Genomic DNA, 22176 nt, shown 5'->3' on the forward strand with positions numbered 1-22176 from the left:
TTAATAATGCATGCTGTGCCGTTGCACCCCATAATGGTTTATAGAAATATGCTTATTAGTGTAAATGTGACATACCTGGAATATGTTTTATGCTAGATATGCCATGTAACATATCTCTGCAAAGGTTATGATTTACTGGATATATTCATCCTATTTACATGCATGTATCATGTTTGTATTTGAAGTTATGAATATTGGCTATGTACTTGTTTGATTTTAAGTAGCCTCAGTTAAGCAGTTGGTCAGCTTCTTGAGAAAAGACTATTCTCAGTAAGTGCCCAAGAAACACTTAAGCTAACAATGAACGTTGAGAGATGCCAATCCACATCTGAGCTTTCCTGGGAATGTAGCCCAGCCTGTAAAGTTCTGAGTCATGCATGGACATGTGACTTGCCCAAGTGACTCCAAAACTCCATCTTGCAGCTGGATTCTGCATAGGAGAGGGGAAGGGGTTTCCACCCTCAAGAGAGAGTCTATTTAAGCCCCTGGAAACCCCTCCCATTTTGTCTTCAGCTGGCTCAAGAGGTAGCCTCTCCACCCCCAAAGGATACCTGAAAGAAACTGGAACAAAGGACAGTAACTACAGGGGTGAGAGTGATTGCTGGACCCAAACTAGAAGGAGGCTAGTCTGTAAAAGAAGCTTACTGGAACATCTCTGAGGGTGAGATTTCATCTGTAATCACTTTTTTACTGTATTAGGCGTAGACATGCGGGTTTTACTTTGTTTTGCTTGGTAATTCACTTAGTTCTGTCTGTTATTACTTGGAACCACTTAAGTCCTCCTTTTTGTATTTAATAAAATCACTTTTTACTTATTAATTAACCCAGAGTATGTATTAATACCTGGAGGAGGGGGGAAACAGCTGTGCATATCTCTCTATCAGTGTTATAGAGGGCGAACAAAAATTTAATGAGTTTTATACAGGGTAAAACGGATTTATTTGGGGTCTGGACCCCATTGAGAGTTGGGTATCTGAATGCTGGAGACAGGAGAACTTCTTAAGTTGTTTTCAGTTAAGCCTACAGCTTTTGGGGGACGTAGTTCAGACCTGGGTCTGTGTTTGTAGCACCCTAGCATGCCTGGCTCAAACCAGGCAGGGTACTGAAATCCCAAGCTGGCAGGTAAAACAGGCTCAGAGGTAGTCTAGGCACATCAGGTGGCAGTCCCAAAGGGGTTCTGTGATCCAGTCCATCACATGAAAGCAAGAAAAATAAAGTAATTAAAGCCTCTCTTCACCCAAAGTAGTCATAAAAATGCCTCTGGGAATTAGATTAAAAGAGGAGGACTTTTAGAAGAATCATAAGGAGTAATATACCAAAGGGCAGACTAAAGCTTATGTTAGGAGCATTTCCTGTTTGGATCACACTCAGGAACAAGTTTTGATGATAAAAATAGATAAAAAAATAGATAAAAAGTCAAACACACAAGAGCCAAGCTTAGCCTATAAAAGGGTAAATGATATAATCCACTATCTCTCTTGCAATAGGCTAATTTTACATAGCAATTTAACTGGCAACTGTTATTTATTTATATCCCTTTTGACACATACTGCAGTCCGAAATGCATATGAATTTTGTTAACCATTGCTAATTTTTTATCTGTCCTTGAGATTTTATGCTTATAGATAGTCAGCTCATCAGATCATTACAAACAAACAAATCAGACATTTCAATTCCATAAAATGTATTAATGAATGTTTGGCTGTAATAGATATGTCAGAGATTACAAAGATTGACCTGGTCTGTGATAAAATATATTACTGAAACTGAAAGGATCAATATTAAGGCACTGGACTGAGTCTTGGGAGATCAAGGTTCAGTTCCGAGCACTGCCACAGATTTCCTGTGTGACTTTGGGAAAGTCACTTAGTGTCTCTGGCTGGAATTTCTAAAAAAGCCTATGAGAGTTGGGTGCCCAACGTCTAATGAATTCCAATGGGAGATGGTTGTCTAACTCCCTTGGTCTCCTTAGAAGAATCTCAGGTTTTGTGCCTCAGCTCCCTATATGCAAAATGGGGATAATAATACTTCCTCCTCTCCCCTCCCCATATTGTGGGTCAGGGAGTGTTTCTTACTGTTAATATTATTTATGATTTTTATTGCCATATTTGTTTGGACAGCATCTTGCACAATGGGGTTCTCATCTTGGTTGGGGCCTCTAGATAGTACTATGTGACTGCTGTTGTTACTACTGCTGCTAAAGGAAGGGAACTTCAGTCTCCAGGTGCGTTAGCCTGACCTTTCCCATGAGCACTGAATTCACTAAAATAAATTGTTTTAAATAAAATTATTTTACAGGATTTAAAATATTGACTTTTCATTGCAAAATAACCCGCATTAATAATGAATGTTAAACTCAGTAAATATACAAGTTAAGTATATGAAAACTGAATACATCTAACCATTTGATATTGTATTTTTCACAGAAATGTAACCTGGAATAATTTAGCTATCCCAGATACCCACTGTTCCAGAGAGCTAGAAGAAGGTTACCAGTGTCCAGCAGGATTTAAGTGCATGGACCTTGAAGATCTGGGACTAAGCAGGCAAGAGCTGGGCTACAGTGGCTTTAATGAGATAGGTCTGTCTTACTGGTAAAATCCATTTCAGTATCCATTTAAAAATGTTTATAAAATAAGTAGAACAGATAAAAAATAGTTCATGTCTGTGCAGTGAAGATACTAAGTGGAAACAGTATTCTCCTATGTGACTACTGCACAAACAACTATATTTATTTTCTTTTAAGTGCTCAAGTCATAATCTATTTTTATAGAGTCTGGCACCCCAAGGTTTAAATAATTTTATAACAATGTATTTTTTATGGAGGGGCAACCATTCGTTATTACAATATGTAAATACAATGATTAACATGTGGGGTTTTTATTACTTGTGATAAATTTTAGATTATTTAATGGTTTCATAATCTGTTTATCTTTCAGACTAAACTTTTGGTGCAGTATTTTTCTGTAGTATGATTATAGACGGTGCCCAAAGACAGCAGTGATGGACATATTAAAATATTCATATTTGCATAATATAAGGAGCACTACTAGCTCATGCAGCTAGAAGTTAGGCTGGATTAAGTTGCAATCCCAACTCAGATGGTTCACCAGTTATGGAAAAGCTAGTTTGACATTGTGACATTGCACTCCATATGATTTTATGAAAATATGCTAATGAGTGTGAATATAATGTAACTGGAATATGCCTCATGAAAACGGTCTCGTGTAAGGTATCATTACAAAGCTTATATTCTACTGATTGTGGTCATCCTATTTCTTAAATGTATCATTCTTGTATCTGAAAAATACAAGAAATATGAAATATAACTCTGAGGTCCTATTGTAATTATGCAAAGTGTGGGCCATTAATGGTGGTTTGGACAGGGCTGCCCAGAGGATTCAGGGGGCTTGGGGTCTTCGGCGGCAGGGGGCCCCCGCCGCCGAATTGCCGCCGAAGATCCGGCACTTTGGCGGCGGGTCCTGGGGCGGAAGGACCCCCCACTGCCAAACTGCTGCCGAAGACCTGGAGCGGAATAAGCTCCGGGTGCCCAGGCCCCACAAAAGTTTTCCGGGACCCCCAGAGCGAGTGAAGGATCCCGCTCCAGGGGCCCCGAAAAACTCTCGTGGGGGCCCCTGCAGGGCCCGGGACCTGGGGCAAATTGCCCCACTTGCCTCCCCCCCCCCCCCCCCCCCCCCGGGTGGCCCTGGGTTTGGAATCTTGATGGCTCCCATCAACTAGGACAATTGGTTGTAAATGGCTTTGTTTACTTGCAAGACTTCCTGTGAGTCAGGCCAGGAAAAATGAAGGCTTAAGTCTCACAGGACATGTGACCATGTCACTTGGTACTGGAATCAATCTTAAACCTGGTGCTTTTCCATTTAGAAGGAGGGGTGGGGACCCAGAGAGACAAAGGATTCCCACCTTGTGCCAAAGCTATATAAGGGGGTGGAACAGAACAAAGGAGGTTCCAGTCATGAGAAATCCCCTAGTTACCACCTGAACTGGTAACAAGAACTGTACCGGGGGAAAGGATTGGGCCCAGACTAGGAAGGAGTCTAGTCTGCGAAAGAAGCTTATTGGAACATCTCTGAGGGTGAGATTTACCTGTATTGAGTTTCTTAAATATATTAGGCTTAGACTTTTGTTTTGTTTTATTTTGCTTGGTAACTTACTTTGTTCTGTCTGTTATTACTTGAAACCACTTAAATCCTACTTTTTATACTTAATAAAATCACTTTTGTTTATTATTGAACCCAGAGTAAGTAAGTAGTACCTGGAGGAGTAAACAGCTGTGCATATCTCTCTATCAGTGTTATAGAGGGTGGACAATTTTTGAGTTTACCCTGTATAAGCTTTATACAGTGTAAAACGGATTTATTTGGGGTTTGTATCCCATTGGGAGCTGGGTGTCTGGGTGCTAGCCATTTTCAGTTAAGTTTGCTGCTTTGGGGGCGTGGGTCAGACACTGGGTCTGTGTTGCAGCAGATTAGTGTATCTGGCTCAACAAGACAGGGTTCTGGAGGCCCAAACTGACAGAGAAAACGGGCTCAGAGGTAGTCTCAGCACATCAGATGACAGTCCCAAGAGGGTTTCTGTGTTGGAACCCATCACAGACATTTCTTAGGCTCCCCAGATTTGGGGGAGCCAAAACTAGGGGCATTGCAGCTTCAAAGACAATCTCTGACCAAATATCTTACATATTATATATGTCACAGACTCCTATAGCTCAGGTTACCCAACTCTATGGCTTAAGTTACCCATTATAAGAATCCATCTTTTAGTTGTGTATAATTTTGCCAATTTTTAAACATTTGGGCTGAAATTTTTGGAAATATCTATATACTGGTAACCAGGAGTTGTTTAAACTTTTGGTCCCCTTGACTTTCATAGTGATGGTACTAAAATAATAAATAATCATAAATAAAATAATAAATAACAAAATTCCTGAGTCATTAGTAGAAGGCCCTGTCTTATTTAACATTTTTATCAATGCCTGGGAAGACAATAGATAAATAAAATAATCACTGATATAGTTTGCAGATTACCAAAAGATTGGGAAAGTGCTAAATAATGAAGAAGACAGGTCACTGACACAGAATGATCTGGATCACTTAGTAAAGTTGGGCTCAAACTAACAAGATGCATTTTAATTTGGTCAAATGCAAAGTTATACATCTAGGAAGAAGAATGTAGGCCATACTTACAGGGTGGGGGACTGTACACTGGGAAGCTGTGACTTTGCAAGAGACTTGGGGTCCCGGTGTGATTAACTAGCTCAGCTTGAGCTCCCAGTTGAAGCTAGACAGATTCAGATTGGAAATAAAATGCAAATTTTTAACAGTGAGGGTAATTCGTCATTAAAATAATTTACAAGGGTTGAGCTGGATTTTCCATCACTGCCAATTTTTAAATCAAGATTGGATGTTTTTCTAAAAGATATACTCTAGTTCAAATAGGAATTAATTCAGGGAAGTCATATGTTGTACAGGAGGTTAGACAAAATAATGTCCTTTTCTGGGGTTATAACTTCTGACTCTGTGAAGGTTCAAAAAGGCTTCTCTAAGAACACAGGTCGGATTAGAGGACTGGTGTCACCTGTGATTGTGTTTGTTAGATTTCTCCCCACAGTTCCCTGCAACTTTATACCCTTCCCCTGTTATATAGTCCAGATTCTGCACACTTATTCACATTTTGTAGTACCTTACTCCATGAGAAATCTCACTGATTTAAATGGGGGTATGCATGGTGCGAAATACTACTTAATGTGTAAAATGTGTCACTATGTGTGAGGAAGGTCAAAGGAAGGATGCTCTCATATAGAACAATTCCTTTGACCCTACTGTACCCGAAGCAGGCTTAAGAGGAATCACTTGTAAGAGTATATGCATTGGAGACCCCTCAGCAGTACTTGCAGCATATAATGCTGCAACTGCTACCTTCATCCCCAACTCCAAGAGAGGATTCAAAAACATTTGTTCCTGTGGCACCCTGCTCTCGCAAGTGCCCCCTCTCTGGCTGATATGTGTCTGCAATCAATCAGTCTTGAACGGGGATGGCACCCACCTCTCATGGGCACCCCCTTTCTGGTCGGTTGTGAGGCTGCCTTTCTTTCAGTTCTTACAATGGGGTGGCACCTGCCTCTCATGACCCCTCCCCAGCCGATGGTTGTTTGGCAGGTCTTTAGTGACTCAGCCCTGTGGTCACCCTCTGGCTGAGTCACATGCACTGTCCTTCAAGGGTACACAGTCTCTAGTTCTTTCTCATGGCCCAGGTATGGGGCCGTAGCACCAAGGCTTTCTCCCTGGAGGCACTGTGTTCTTTAACAGCCCAACAGGGGCCCATCTTGGTACTCTCAATCGGTGTCCTTTTGGCAGTCCTCCCTGGGCTCAGTCTTCAACCAGACCAGCAGAGCGCATCACAGTACCCTTGCCCGGTCTGTCTATGTTCTGGGCTCAGTCCCCTGGGCTCAGCCTGCCCGCACTGACCTGTCCATGGTCCTGCTGCTCTTCCAGCCAGCCAGGCACCCGGTTCCCCCTCTTCGAGCAACTGACTGCTCTGCCTCTGCTGCTTCCTTTTATATAGGTATTCAGGCCCCTGATTGGCCAGTCCAACAGCCCTTCTGATTGGTTGTTTCTCTGCAGCCACTCTAGGTCACATGGAGGACTTCCCTCTGCTCTTTTCTGGAGTGGGGTGAGGCAGGCCCATGAGGCCTCCAGCAGGGGTCTCTGGACCTAGTCCATCCTGTCACAGTCCCCATATTTCCAGATAAATAAGGCTAGTATCATCCGATCCAAACTCATCTTATTAATATACCAAGTGGGGATCCTGGGTAATCCTCATTATGGCAAACCAAGAAACCCTTTCAGCTCCTAATAGCTAATAGGTCAAAGCCAGGAAAGTACGGGAGGTAATATAAAGCTGTGAATTCCCTAAAGTTGATTATACTGGATTATATGCTGAAAAAATATACTGAAAGATAAGAGATTGTGCAATTTACTATAATCTGCCAATAAATGTGAAGACGAAAAAAAAGTAAGAGTGCTACTTTGCAAGAGCTATTCCTGTAATTAATAAAACTTTAAAAATAGCCTAGTTTTTGTTTGACTTTTAAAAAATATACTTGAATTATAAAATGCAAATTCCAAACAGCTCTAAGGCCCTGATTCTGATTCTTATGCATTTGAGAAGTCCCACTTAACTCAATAAAAGTGTTCACTTCCATAAAATTACTCACATGCATTAGTATTAGTTACAGAGCAGATTGATAAAGTGTCAATTAATGGCTTCAGTAATCTTCCCTGAAACCTTACAGATCTCTTTTAGGCAAATGCCTTAGTAAATAAATATGTGTTGCAGCATGACCTGAAAGTCAGCAAAGTTTAGGCTGTTTCAGAATGTAGCTGAGAAAGAGTTCAAGGTTCTAGGAGCCTTCATGAAAAATACCCTGTCAGAACTTCTGTAATAGAGACATCCAAGCATCTCCAAGGAGCTCAACTGTTGGCATAAGGCAGGAAAGAAAGAGAATCTCTAAGACAATGAGGACCCGAACCATGTAAGTCGTAACCAACATCCAAAAATGAACTGGAAACAAGGCAGATTCTGTAGCACAGATGTAATATGCGATCTGTGAGAAACACCACTGTGTAAGTGGGAAGATGCAGTCTCTGCTAGTTGAAGTTTCTAGGGACATCTTCAGTGGATTATTGCAGTGTGTTCTAATCTGGATGTGATAAAAGGCATGGACCACCACAGCAAGGGTCTACATGCAAGTGGAAAGTTTGAGGTCTCCTTGCCAAAAGGAAGAGAGCACTTTTGGATATTGCTACTACTTCACCATCTATAAGCAACTGGATCTAACAAGATCCTTAGATTATGCACTCTAATAACAGGCAGGGTATGTCTCTCCCCTGACTGGTATATATCAATGCCTTTCTCTCCTCTGGATATTTCTCTGTGACAATGAGAATTTCTTCCCTTTTACCTGAATTGAGTTCTAGGCAGCAATTTATCCTGCTGGGCCCAATTGAGACTTAAGATACTAGAGAAGCTTAGAGACTGCATCCTCTGCATCAGAGGAAAAAAAGGTATAGATCTGAGTACCACTAGCTCTGAGGTCCAAACTATTGCACTAAATCCTCTAGCTGTCTTACATGTGCATTAAACAGGAGTGTGACAGAACAAATACTGTAGTGCCTGCTACAGGAAAACTTGGTGCCATAGAACTATTGCCCAACACTACCCTCTTGGGTCTTTTTGTGAGAGAAAAGACTAGAATCTTCCAACCACTATTCTGTCTCTCCACAGCCATGTCAACACTGCTGCAATATCAGTGGTATCAAAGACGGCTGATAGAACTTAAAGAATCAGCATAGATACCTTTGTCTAATTGCAGCTAGGAGAACAAAACACCATAGTGGAGGCTCAAATTAAATGTATAACCCAAATAAAAAAAAAAAGTAAGAGGACCAAAAAAAATGCCACCATAGCTAAACAGTAAAAGAGGCAGTTAGAAGCAAAAAGGCATCCGTTGAAAATTAGAAGTCAAATCTTACTGAGGAAAATAGAAAGGAACATAGATTCTGGGAAGTCAAGTGTAAAAGTATAATTAGGCAGGCCAAAAAAGAATTTTTAAATACAGCAGAAGCAGGAAGTTTGCCAAACAATCATTGCTAATGATGAAAGTACTAAAGAAGCACTCAAGGAAGACAAGGCCATTGAAGAGAACCTAAATGAATTCTTTGCATCATTCTTACTGAAGAGGATGTGAGGGAAATTCCCACATATGAGGTATTGATAGAGGGGGTTTTGTAACAAATTGATAAATTAAACAGTACTAAGTCACCAGGAACAGATGGTATTCACCCAAGAGTTATGAAGGAACTCAAATATGAAATTGCAAAACCATTAACTTGGTATGTAACCTATCACTTAAATCAGCCTCCGTACCAGGTCACTGAAAGTTAGCTAATGTAATGCCAATTGTTTTTAAAAAAGGTTCCTGAGGTGATCCTGACAATTATAGGCCAGTAAGCCTAACTTCAGTACCAAGCAAATTGCTTGAAACTGTAGTAAAGAACAAAAGTATCAGACACATAAAGGAACATGATTTGTTGGGGAAAAGTCAAGGAAAATCATGCCTCCCCAATCTATTTGAATTCTTTGAGGGGGTCTATAAACATGTGGACAAGTGGCTATAGTGTAGTTGGTCTTTCAGAAAGCCTTTGACAGGCCTTCGCCAAAGGCTCTTAAGCAAACTAAGCAATCATGGGATAAGAGGGAAGGTTCTCTCATGGATTGGTAACCGGTTAAAAGATAGGAGACAAAGGGAAGGAATAAATGGTCAGTTTTCAGAATGGAGAGAAATAAATAGTGGGTTCCCCGAAGTATCTGTAGTGGGACCAGTGCTGTTCAACATATTCATAAATGATCTGGAAAAGGGGGTAAACAGTGCGGTGGCAAAGTTTTCAGATAATCCAAAACTACTCAATATAGTTAAGTCCATAGCTAACTATGAAGAGTTAGAAAGGGATCTCACTAAACTGGGTGACTGGGCAGCAAAGTGGCAGATGAAATTCAATCTTAAGAAATGTAAAGTAATGGACAGTGGAAAACATAATCACAACTATACGTACAAAACGATGGAGTCTATATTAGCTGTTACCAGTTAAGAAAGAGATCTTGGAGACATTGTGGATAGTTCTCTGAAAACATCTGCTCAGTGTGCAGTGACAGTCAAAAAAGCTAACAACATGTTAGGAACTATTAGAAAAGAGATAGATTATAAGACAGAAAATACATAATGTAAATACATGTATTCAAGATACACCCACACTTTGAATACTGCATGAAGTCTTGGTTGCCCCAACTAAAAAAGGATATATTGGAATTGGAAAAAGGACAGAGAAAGGCAACAAAAATTATTAGGGTATGAAACAGCTTCCATCTGAGGAGAGATTAAAAGGACTGGGACTGTACAGTTTGGAAAAGAGATGACTAAGGGGGAGATATGATAGAGGTCCATAAAATCATCAGTGGTGTGGAGAAAGTGAATAATAAGGAAATGTTATTTACCCCTTCACATAATATAAGAACCAGATGTCACCCTGGTTAACAGGCAACAGGTTTAAAACAAACTGAAGGAAGTATTTCTTCACACAACATACAGTGAACCTGTGAAACTCATTGCCAGGGGATGTTGTGAAGGCTTCTAGCCAAGGTGGTCAGGGACTCACCCCATGCTCTGGATGTCCCTAAGCCTGTGTCAGAAGCTGGGAGCAGATGACAGAGGATGGATCACTCAGCAATTGCCCTGTTCTGTTCATTCTGTTTGAGGCATCTGGCATCAGCCACTGTCAAAAGACAAGATACTGGGCTAGATGAACTGTTGGTCTGACCCAGGATGGCCATTTTTATATTCTTATGTTCAAAATTGTCTCTGTACAATAGCCATCTTATAGAAAGATGTCTAACGGAATCTGAGGATGTCAGGTAATGTTCAGAACTATTTTGGTACAATCTCCTTAATAAGCTTCCCCTAATCAGGAATGTTAGAAATAGGACAATAACTGGCAAGCTTAGCAATATTTTATAATGCTCCAATTGATGATGCACCTTATATGTCTACATGTAACTAAATTATTTGGTAGACTTTTTTGTGTAGCTATATTATTTTATTTTATAAAAGCAATGCTGTTTTACCTGAAGATATTATTATAGAACTTGTCCTATTCATTCCTTAAATGTGTCATTATAACAATCATATGAGCATAGCAATCTAGCAGCTACCATATAATTAGTGCTACTTCATTTACGGTAAATCAGTACAAGTTATGCATATTTGATTTTGATCATTTCAATTACAAATTTTAAAAAAAGAAAAGAAAAGTGAGATTCTTCTTTGAGTGATAGCTCATGTGTATTCCAGTATAGGTGTGCGTGCTCGCCACGTGCACTGGTGCTGGAAGATTTTCCCTTAGCAGTACCCGTACTGGGGGAGCACCGCTGCGACCCCTGGAGTGGCACCTGTATATTGCGCCATAAAAGGGGCTGCGTGCTCCCCCCACCCTCAGTTCCTTCTTGCTGCCAGTGAAGGTTGTCGGAACTTCTGCTCCAGCCTTGGCTGCAGCGCTTATAATCTTAGTGGTATCCAGTTCGCGTATGAACACTTTCTCTAGTTCTTAGCCTCGCTCAGGGCATGCTCCGTGGCCCAGGCTTCAAGTCGTGTGAGTCTTGTCGCAATCCTATGCCCAGAAGCGATCCTCACTCCTGGTATCTTTGCTGTCTGGGCGAGGCTCACGTTAGTGAGCGTTGCAAAATTTGCTGCTCTTTCAAGCCCCAGACGAAGCGAGAGCATGAGATCCAACTCCGGGCACTTCTGATGGAGTCGGCACTGGTCCCGGCACTGGCGCGTTGACCCGACGCCGCGCTGGGCACCGCGTCTTCGGTGCGTAGTAAGGCACTGTCTACGAGTCGGCACCGCTCCCCAGCTAAGAAGCAGGGAAAGACTCAGCGGCGCCGAGAGAAGGAGAAGGGGGAGGCCAGACCCGAGTTGGGCAGCCCACGATCCCCGACTCGGGCTGAGTGGAGTACTCTGGTCCCATCTGCACGAGCCTCTCCCGAAGTGCGGATGCCTTCGATGCCAGAGGCAGCCCAGGCCACGCGCGACATCCTAGCCCTACCAGTGCCAGGAGCGCCACCTCAGTCGGGCCCCCGGTCCCGAGAGAAGCCGCCCTTGGGCGCACATCAGCCCTCTCCGGACGTATCGGAGATCGAGGTGCCTTCCCGGGTTGAAGGGCTGACCCGCGGGCCGGGTCTTCTGGGAGTGAGTCTGACTCCTCTGGTCGCAGGGACCGTAGACGCCGGGACAAGAAGCAACGCCGCTCCTCTTTGAGCCAGAGTGAGAGGAACAGGTCTCGGTGCCGACGGCACCGGCATTCTTACTCCAGCGCCCGCCGCGATAGATGCCGCGCTCGGAGTGCGTCCCGGGAGTCCCCGGCACCGCAGCGTCGTAGCCACGGTCGCCGAAGGGAGTCGAGAGAGATTTATCTGTCCTCGTTGTCGAGGTCGAAATCTCGGGGCAGGAGACGTCATGACAGAGACCGTTCCAGTCAATCGTACGGCACCGTGCGGTCGTCCAGGACCTCGGTGTCGGCGCCCAGCCGCCCCTCTCTGGGCCGCTCCGCACCGCAGGAGCAAGCGACTCTGCTGGGCCCCCACGCTTCTCAGTGGCAGGGGGTTCCCTGGCAAGGACAATGGTGCCAGTGGGCACCGTGGCCCCAGGCACCCGCACCGCCGAGATCCCGCTCCGTGGCTGGAGCCTTTCAGGCCCACTCGGCGTCTCCGCCTCAGCACCATGACCAGGCTGCGGGCACCGAACCACCAGCACTGACCCCGGGCCCAGGTCCAGAGTTCGAGCCGCCGGCGCCACCGGACATTGAAGGCACCGTGCCAGCTGCCTCCTTGGCGCTGGACGAGTCCATTGCGGTGCCACCTCCCGTCTCTCAGGAGGACTTTAAGGCTCACCAGGAGCTACTTAGAAGGGTGGCGTCGAACATCCAGCTCCAGGACGAGGAGATGGAGGAGCCCTTGGACACTTTATTCAATGTCCTGACTGCTTCGGCACCGGGCCGTGTGGCCCTCCCACTGCACCAGGGAGTGGCCAATATTTCCACTGGCCTTTGGCAGACCCAGGCCTCCCTGGGGCCCATTTCTAAGAAGGCCGAGAGGAAGTATTTTGTGCCCACAAGGGAGCACGAATACCTCTATACCCACCCAGCTCCGAACTCTCTGGTGGTAGAGTCCGTTCACCACCGTGAGCGGCATGTCCAGCCCGCGCCCACGCCCAAGGACAAGGACGCTCGGAGACTTGATACCTTTGGAAAAAAGGTTTATTCCTCAGCGAGTTTCCGGCTCAGAGTGGCTAACCACCAGGTGCTACTGAGCCACTATGATTTTAATCTGTGAGGGTCCCTCCCAAAGTTTGAACCCCTCCTTCAGGACAAGGACAGGAAGGAGTTCCGGGCCTTGGTCGACGAGGGTGTGGCAGTGGCCAAAGCCGCTCTCCTGGCGGCTTCTGATGCGGCGGACACAGCCGCCCGTTCAATGTCTTCGGCCATCTCCATGCGGAGGGCGTCGCGGCTCTTGCTATCGGGGCTGTCCTTGGAGTCTCAGTCCATCATGCAGGACCTGCCATTTGATGGGAGGGCCCTGTTTGCGGACCAAACGGACACGGGTCTGCATGGAATGAAGGATTCCCACACCACCCTGCAGACGCTAGGCCTGTATGTCCCGCCCGCCAAGGACAAGCCCAGGCCTTAATCCTCCGCTCCTCCGGCTCGGGGCAGATACGAGCCCCTGCCTAAAAGGCAGAGGGGAGCAGAGGCGTCGATCCCAATGCCAATCCCGTTCGGCCCCACGACCTGGCCCCTCGAAGGCCAAGAGGCCAGGGAAGAGGCGTTTTTGACTCATTGTGGGGGATCACCGGGCCTGTTGCCAGGGAACATCCCCCACAGTTAATAAAGTTGAGTTTTGCCAACGGTTTATCGGCCTTCCGACTGCAATGGTCCCGTATAACGTCGGACCGATGGGTCCTCAGCACCATCTCCCAAGGGTACAGGTTGCAGTTCGTTTCGCCCCCTCCCCACCATCCTCCATCCCGGGAGCCGGCCAGGGACCCGGAGCATGCCCTCCTTCTAGGCCGGGAGGTAGCGCGCCTCCTCTCCCTAGGAGCTGTGGAGAGGGTACCTCGGGAATTCTGGGGCAAGGGATTCTACTCCAGGTATTTCCTCATCCTGAAGGCGAAAGCCGGTCTCCGGCCCATCCTCGACCTGCGGAATCTCAACCAGTTCCTGGTTCATTGCAAATTCTGCATGGTGTCCCTGGCCTCGATCATTCCATCCCTAGACCCAGAGGATTGGTTTACGGCTCTGGACCTCCAGGATGCGTATTTTCACATCCACATTTTCGAGGGTCACAGGTGCTTCCTCCGTTTCCTGGTGGGTCAGAACCACTATCAGTTTACAGTCCTCCCCTTTGGCCTTTCTACTGCCCCCAGGGTCTTCACAAAGCGTATGGCGATGGTGGCGGCCCACCTCAGGAGGAAAGGGCTGCAGATCTTCCCCTACCTCGACGACTGGCTACTCAAGGGCAAGTCTTGGTCCCAGGTGCAGGAGCAGATGAACTTCCTGCTAAACACTTGCGCAGCTCTAGGCCTAGTGGTAAACGAGGAGAAATCCACGTTACTTCCGGTTCAGTGCATAAACTTCATAGGAGCGCTGTTAGATTCCCGGGTGGCCACGGCCTCCCTCCCACGGGACAGATTTGAGACGCTCGAAGTGCTCATCGCCTCAGTCCTGGCCTTCCCGGTAACTACGGCATGAGTCTGCCTTCAAATCTTAGACCATATGGCAGCATGCACCTCTGTGGTGCGACATGCCAGGCTCAGGATGAGGCTCCTTCAGCTCTGGCTGCCCTCCCGTTACTCCCAGTCCAGGGACAGCCTGGACAAGGTCGTCACGGTGCCACCAACAGTGGTGGCAGACCTGCAATGGTGGTCCCTCCCGAGGAACATGCTTCGGGGTATTCCCTTCCGAGAGCCCCCTCCCTCACTAGATCTGGTGTCCGATGCTTCAGACCTGGGATGGGGAGCCCACTTGGTGGGCTTCAGGACCCAGGGTATGTGGTCACCCGAGGAACTGACCCTGCACATAAATGTCAGGGAGCTCAGGGCCGTACGCCTGGCGTGCGTGGCCTTCTGCCAGCACATAGCGGGGAAGGTGGTCAGAGTCCTCACGGACAATACGACTGCGATGTATTATGTCAACAGGCAAGGGGGCACGCGTTCCCAGGCCTTGTGCCAGGAAGCCCAGCTCCTGTGGGAGTTCTGTATAGCTCACAACATCCTCCTGCAGGCTTTTTACCTGCCCAGCAAGAGCAACACACTTGTGGATCACCTGAGCAGGGTTTTCTCCCAACAGATGAGTGTTCCCTGCACAGAGAGGTGGCCAGGTGGCTCTTCCTAGAGTGGGGCACTCCCCAGGTAGACCTGTTCGCCACCGCCCAGAATTGCCTGTGTCCCTGATTCTGCTCCAGGGCGGGAGAGGGCGACGGTGCAATATCGGACGTGTTCCTGCTCCTATGGTCGGGGCCCCTGTTTTATGCCTTCCCGCCCTTCCCCCTGATAGGCAGGGTCCTACAGAAGGTGAAGTCCGACGGGGTGCAGGTTATACTCATAGCCCCAGAATGGGCCCGTCAACATTGGTACGGGACCCTACTGCAACTCTTAGCGGCCCCCCCACGCAGGCTGCCACTCCGTCCAGACCTCCTCTCCCAAGAGGAAGGTCGTCTCCTCCACCCCAACCTGGCCGCGCTCCACTTGACAGCGTGGCTGCTCCATGGTTAAATGAGGAGTAAGAGAAGTGTTCTCAGGATGTCAGACAGGTCCTGCTGGAGAGTAGGAAACCCTTCACACGTCGAACCTACCTGGCCAAATGGTATCGGTTCTCTATGTGGGTGAGGGATAGGGGTTCCTCTCCCTCTTCCGCATCTATCCAACTCGTCCTTGATTACCTCCTGTCCCTTAGGACCCAAGGGCTGGCGCCCTCTTTGATCAGGGTGCACCTGGCGGCCATTTCGGCTTTCCACCCCCCCCGGTGCAGGGCCACTCGGTGTTTTCACATCACATGACATTCCAGTTTCTAAAAGGGTTGGATTGGGCGTTCCCTTATGCCAGACCCCCGGTCCCTCCCTGGGACCTGAACCTAGTGCTCTCCCGCCTCACAGGGCCTCCTTTCGAGCCTTTAGCCACATGTTCGTGGTCCCACTTATCATGGAAAGTGGCGTTCTTAGTGGCTATCACCTCAGCCCGCCGGGTCTCGGAGCTTAGGGCCCTGACTTCTGAACCACTGTATACGGTCTTCCATAAGGACAAGGTTCAGCTGCGCCCTCACCCCGCCTTTTTGCCGAAGGTAGTCTCGGCTTTTCACATGGATTAGGATATTTTCCTCCCGTCCTCTGCCCTAAGCCCCATTCCTCCAATGAGGAACGATGCCTGCACATGTTAGATGTCCGCAGAGCGCTGGCCTTCTACCTAGATAGAACCAGGCCATTTAGGAAGTCCCCCCAGCTGTTCATTGCATCGGCCGAGCACATGAGGGGGCGTCCGGTCTCCACCAAGCGGATCTCCCGCTGGATCACCTCATGCATTTGCACCTGTTACGACCTGGCAGGGGTTCCCCCGTCTCCTATAGTGAAGGCTCATTCGATGAGAGCTCAGGCCTTGTCAGCGGTCTATGTGGCTCATGTCCCTATTCAGGACATATGTAGGGCTGCTACATGGTCCTCTGTCCATACCTTCTCCTCGCACTATGCAATCGTCTCCCTAACGCGGGATGACGCCCGCTTTGGTAGGGCGGTACTCCGCCTGGGTAACCCTTAAAACTTAAGACTTAAAACTCCTACCCGCCTCCGTCAGGTATAGCTTGGAGTCACCTATAGTGGAATACACATGAGCAATCACTCGAAGAAGAAAGGACAGTTACCTGTTCCGTAACTGGCATTCTTCGAGATGTGTTGCTCAGGTGTATTCCATATCCCACCCTCCTTCCCCTCTGTCAGAGTTGTCTGGCAAGAAGGAACTGAGGGTGGGGGGAGCACGCAGCCCCCTTTATGGTGCGATATACAGGCACCACTCCAGGGGTCGCAGCGGTGCTCTCCCAGTATGGGTACAGCTAAGGGAAAAACTTCCGGCACCGGTGCACGTGGCGAGCACGCACACCTATAGTGGAATACACCTGAGCAACATATCTCGAAGAACGCCAGTTACGGAACAGGTAACTCTCCTTTTCTAGCAAGTTTGCTACAGAGTAAGGACCACATTCTGTGCTGTCATAAGTGGATGCAGCACTACTAAAGTTAATAGAGATTTGCCAGCTTGCACCAGGGATGAATTTGGTGCAGAAAGAGCATATTGTGGGGAGTATACACTATATTTGTGCATAGTAGAAGGTCCCTTACTTTTGGGCCTTATCCTGCTTCCATTGAAGTACATAGATTTGACATGAATAGGAACAAGACTGAAGCTGTACATAAACCAAGATTTGGCATTTACCAAGGGATTTTATTCTAAGAAGCATATAACTCTGTTTTCCAGTTTTGTTCTGTTTTTAAATGAAGTACAATACACACCAATCCTAGAACTCTTCTCTGCTGTTTTCTGCTGTGCTCTTGTATTCTGGTCAGCATTGTCCTCTGCACTTGAAGGGCTTTTCTTGCCTGGGGCAAGAAGAAGCCTTACTATGCAAATGCTGTCCAAATACAGTACAGAAGTTAAACTTTCTTTTTTAAAAAGAAAAAAAGCTGTTTGGGAAGGGAACCATCTTAGTGTTATATGTTTGTACAGTGTCTAACAGAATGGGGTCCCAATCCATGGGCTCCAAGGCACTACTGCAATACAAATAATAATAATATCCTGTATTGCTGTTAACATAATTGGGAAGATAATGTGAACCAAGTGTATGGTGTTATCTTTCTAAACCTCTAGTCCCCTCAAGTGCCTCTGCTACCCTTCAAAGCTTTCCCAGTTTGGAAACATAATGAAATTGACAAAACTGGTCAGTTTCACTTCTGCTGTTGGAGAAATCTGTGGAAAAGAGTGAAACTGTCAAGAGCCAGGTCAGTTTCACTCTGCGGCAGCATGGGGAACGTATGAGCAGTGACAGCAGAGCAATATGAATAGGCTATTAAAGACCCCCAGATCCACAATTGTCTTAGCAGCCAGGAGGTTCTGGAGTGGAAGGGATAGCAGCAGCAGCAGAGAGAATAAATAACCGTAACTCTTTGTTGGCGAGCAGCTTCACATTTAACAACTTCCATTAACAGCAGGGTCAAGGTCAAATGCTTAGTAGAAATCCAGGCACCATCCCCTTTCCCAGCAGCTGGGCAGAGAGATTGACTGCCTAAATGGGTGTTGCTCCTGAACAGAGTAGAGTGCCCATTCATAGATGCGTCCTTTATCTATTAGTGTGTCTGGTAATTTTTTCAAACACTGTCCATGAAGGGGTCAGTGGGCGTCAATGAAAGGATGTGAATGAAAGGGTGGGTTCATGAATGTGGCTAGCATAGCTCCTCACTATTGACCATGCCTAAATGGTACAATTGATCCCTTCAGTTTCTCAGTCGAAGCTGATTTTGATTTGGGTTCCTATATTAGAAAGGTTGACATTTCCTATATTCAATCATCCTTCAGAAATGACCTCACTGAAAGTGTCAGGTGCATTCATATGTGGCCTCTATCACTTATTTCTTATTTTTACTCTCTTGTCCTCAGTTCATTCTCTGGTCTTATTAACATCAGTAGGGTGCAACAAATATTATGATAGTTTCATGAACTGTACAAACACAGGGGACTAAATGTTCAGAAAAATGTCCTGGTACATGGGTAAACCCCAGTTATTACCTGTCTAATTAAGTATGTGATTGCATATGCATGTACTTTAACATTTTCAACAGTCATCACTAAAGAACACAAAGACTACTGTGAAACTAAATGGGAGCACAGAAATAAATGGGTAGGTTGGGGTTTATAACCATTCAACTATATTTTCAACATAATTACTTGTCTGAATGTACATCTAAATTTAGTCTATGTAGTTTTATATGTAAGTAATCATGATTCATTTATACACATCACTGCACAGTTAACAAGGTGCATTTTTTTAGTGGGTGTTTTGTTGCAGTATTGGGTTTATTTCGTAATTTGCTTTCCTCCAAAGCTACTGGCGATTGCTGGAGGCACAGTACAGCATTAGATAGAGCACCAATTATCTGATCCTACGTGGACTTTTTCCACAACACATGCCCTTTTTACATTCAGATATTAATAACATCTGGCTAGTAATCATCACATATGCTGTGTGGACACATTCCTGTAATTAATCTACAGATGTGCATTTGCCACATTTCATTTCACCATTTAAAATAAAAGTACAGCCACAAATACACTCAAATGAAAAGAAAAGACAAACAGAACACAAAAAGACACAGAGACAACCAAACAGTTAGCACCCATGAAAACAAATTGGTCTGGTTATCCTTCAAATATCTTTCTGCTGCAGCAACTTTCATCTTTCACAACACCCACTCTTTCCCCCTAAGCCTTCAAATCCCTCCTCTATCCAAATCAAGCAAGCTAAATGTCAGCAGTCAAAGTTTGACATGACAGAGTGCGATATATTCTTATGGACACACATACTCATCAACCTCAAAAACTGACAAATATCCTATGGTATTTGCTTAGGGTTTTTTCCCCATGAAAGATCTTCTTTATAAAGTGAAAAGCAAGTGACCTAAATCTACCCACTATCATCATGTAGTTCTGCAAGATGCTGTTCTTCAAGTTATTAAATAATAACTAAATTTGACACCAACTTTTAAAAAATCGATATTTACCAACAGTTATTTCTTCTTTGGAGTATAGGCCAAACTTTGCTATCCCAGTGGTAAACGGTTGGCAAATGGAGAGTTTTCAGTGGCAACCAGTGTATCTTCAAAGCCAAGTACAAACATTAACTAATAAACCTCAACTGCCATGCCATGCCAATAAATATTGTAACCCATCCTTTGCCCAGTAATGAGCCAGTGAGATCATTACACTATTATCATTCCCATTTTACACATTGGGAAATGGAGATACAGAAATCTCAAGTGTCTCACCCTACTTCTAGTCAGTGGAGAGATGGGAGTAGATCTCAGATATCTATAGTTCCAATTCTTACTTGTTGACTGGACCAATGTGTCACCAATAAATGAAAAACAATTCTTGGCCATAACACTGGTTAGGAGATATTTTTATCTGCAATTGGGAAACAATTCCATTTCTTACTGGGGAAAGATGTCAGAAGTGAGACATTTAAAGTGAGCATAAACCAGAACAAAACATTGCTTTGGCTAAGCAAAGCTAAGACACACAAAATTTCAGAGACTATGGCAAAGCAAGAAACAAAACCCAAATCTCCCAAGTCATAGTCTGGTGCCTGAGCCTCAAGTCCTTCCTTCGTTTGCAAAAGTGGATGCAATAGCACTGTCTCCATTTTTTCCAGGGCTGGAGGAGCTCTCAGTCCCCGGTGCACCCCCAAGGTTCGAGGTGGGAATCCAGGGACCGGGTTCATTATATCCGAAGTTTCATTATTATGAAGGGTGTTGTAGCGAGGGTGTACTGCAGGGGTAGGCAATCTATGGTACGCGTGCCAAAGGCACTCACACTGCCCGGGTCCTGGCCACCGGTCCGGGGGGCTCTGCATTTTAATTTTAAATGAAGCTTCTTAAACATTTTAAAAACCTTATTTACTTTACATACAACAATAGTTTAGTTATATATTATAGACTTATAGAAAGAGACCTTCTAAAAACATTTAAATATATTACTGGCACGCGAAACCTTAAATTAGAGTGAATAAATGAAGACTCGGCACACCACTTCTGAAAGGTTGCTGACCCCTGGTGTACTGTATTATAATGGTCTCTTCTGATCCTAAAATTTATGAATCCGGATCTGTAGATAATTATTTATCTAACAGCTTTTGGCTTAATGATAACCTGTCATGCATGTGATTCAGGAGTGTACACTGTGGTGGGAGAGCAAGAGGACTTTTTTTTTCTGATCAGGAAACCCTGAGACTTTGGGGCTTTAATGTACACCAGAGATGAGAGAAGGGAAGTGATTCAGATATAACACTGTCACAGGATTAATATCTCCTGCTCCAAAAGTAAATATATCAGCTTCGCCTAAACATTTATCTTCCTTAAATTGCTTGTCTTTATCTCTGCGTTATCCTGTGACAGTTTTCTATTCCATTGACATTATCTCTTAATTATACTTAATTTGTTGTGACCCTTTATTTTACAAAAACAGACCTAAAATATAGCTGCCACTTACAGGCTTTGATGGCAGTTTTTTGGCAAAATATTCTTCTTTACTGGCCGTAATCCCATAATTCCAGCTACTCCTTTCTCACTACTGATTCTCCAGAAGTTTCAGACTGCCTATGTACAGGCTTCGCTTTGAAAAGGCAAAATCTTGACCTTTTCCGAAGAGAGATTTTTTTCCTTACTGGCATGCTGTTTTGGCAGCTGATATAATTTTAGCCCTGTCATGGAACTCTGAGGGGATCAAAATCTGTTCTATCTCCTTTGTTACATTCAGTTATGTGTCCCTGATGAGATTCTATAAAATTTCTATATATAAGCAGGACAGTATTTTCAGAAGGGTAATAACAAATTCTGTCCTTGCCTATCTCTCACTGAAATCTACCTCATGCACCAAAGGGAAGGATTAGGGTGACCAGATGTCCCGATTTTATAGGGACAGTCCTGATTTTGGGGGATTTTTCTTATATAGGCACCTATTACTCTCCACCCCCATCCTGATTTTTTATACTTGCTATCTGGTCACCCTAGGAAGGATTTAGAGCTTTATGGAAGCAGTCTTTGCTTGAACAATTGATGTGGATGCCTTCTTACCAGATCTCAAAGATTTAGATATTGCTTCCTTATATTGATTCTCAAAGTGTTCCAAGCAGTTGTTTAGATGATACTCACTGCATTCCTTCTTCCTCCACTATGCTAGTGAGGCCAACTTAAGTGTCTCTTTCATCAATTTTCCCAGGCCTGTCTCCAGGCTTTTTTTCTACACTGTTCCTTGCAAATAGAATGCCTTCCAAATTGTAGCCAGCCAAGTTACCACCTCCTCATCTTTCCAATGCATTCTGAAGACTCCACAAAGCCCACAGAAAGTAAAATGCATTATTAATTTATTAACCAAATAATTACAAAAAATTTCAAGCAAACTCTTTCTCCTTAGACTTCCCCACTGCAGAACATCTTCTCTGTCTTTTAGATTGTAAGCTCTTCAGACAGATTGTCTTTAGTTTGGTGTCTTCAACAATGTGCTTGGTACTGTCGGGGTTTATTAACAACACTGATAATAATTTCTCAGCTGGCAGAACTGATCCAATTTCCAGTCACTTGCACAAAGATTTGCATAAAATTCGCCAAACCCAGAGATGAAGCAAGACTGGGTCACTGAATTTTCAAGTTGGAGCACATAGGAAGGATTGCTATATATGAGCAGAAACGGTAATAAAAATGATGGAAAAGTACATAGCTTCTGCAATGACA

At 45.0% G+C, this 22176-nt stretch overlaps 1 protein-coding gene across 3 annotated transcripts in view; it reads left to right on the forward strand.

The window, feature by feature from the left end:
* Positions 1-22176, forward strand: part of NALCN (sodium leak channel, non-selective) — a 361008-nt gene that overhangs the window by 84028 nt on the left and 254804 nt on the right. For 2 of the 3 annotated variants that reach the window (XM_065592295.1, XM_065592302.1), the window contains exon 7: positions 2427-2581. In XM_065592295.1, the coding sequence (XP_065448367.1) occupies positions 2427-2581 (155 nt within the window). Of the gene's footprint in view, positions 1-513; positions 662-2426; positions 2582-22176 lie in introns of those variants that run through there. The other variant, XM_065592310.1, reaches the window with a different exon arrangement.

Source organism: Chrysemys picta, chromosome 1 (genome assembly GCF_011386835.1).
Source record: "Chrysemys picta bellii isolate R12L10 chromosome 1, ASM1138683v2, whole genome shotgun sequence".
NCBI lineage: Eukaryota > Metazoa > Chordata > Testudines > Emydidae > Chrysemys > Chrysemys picta.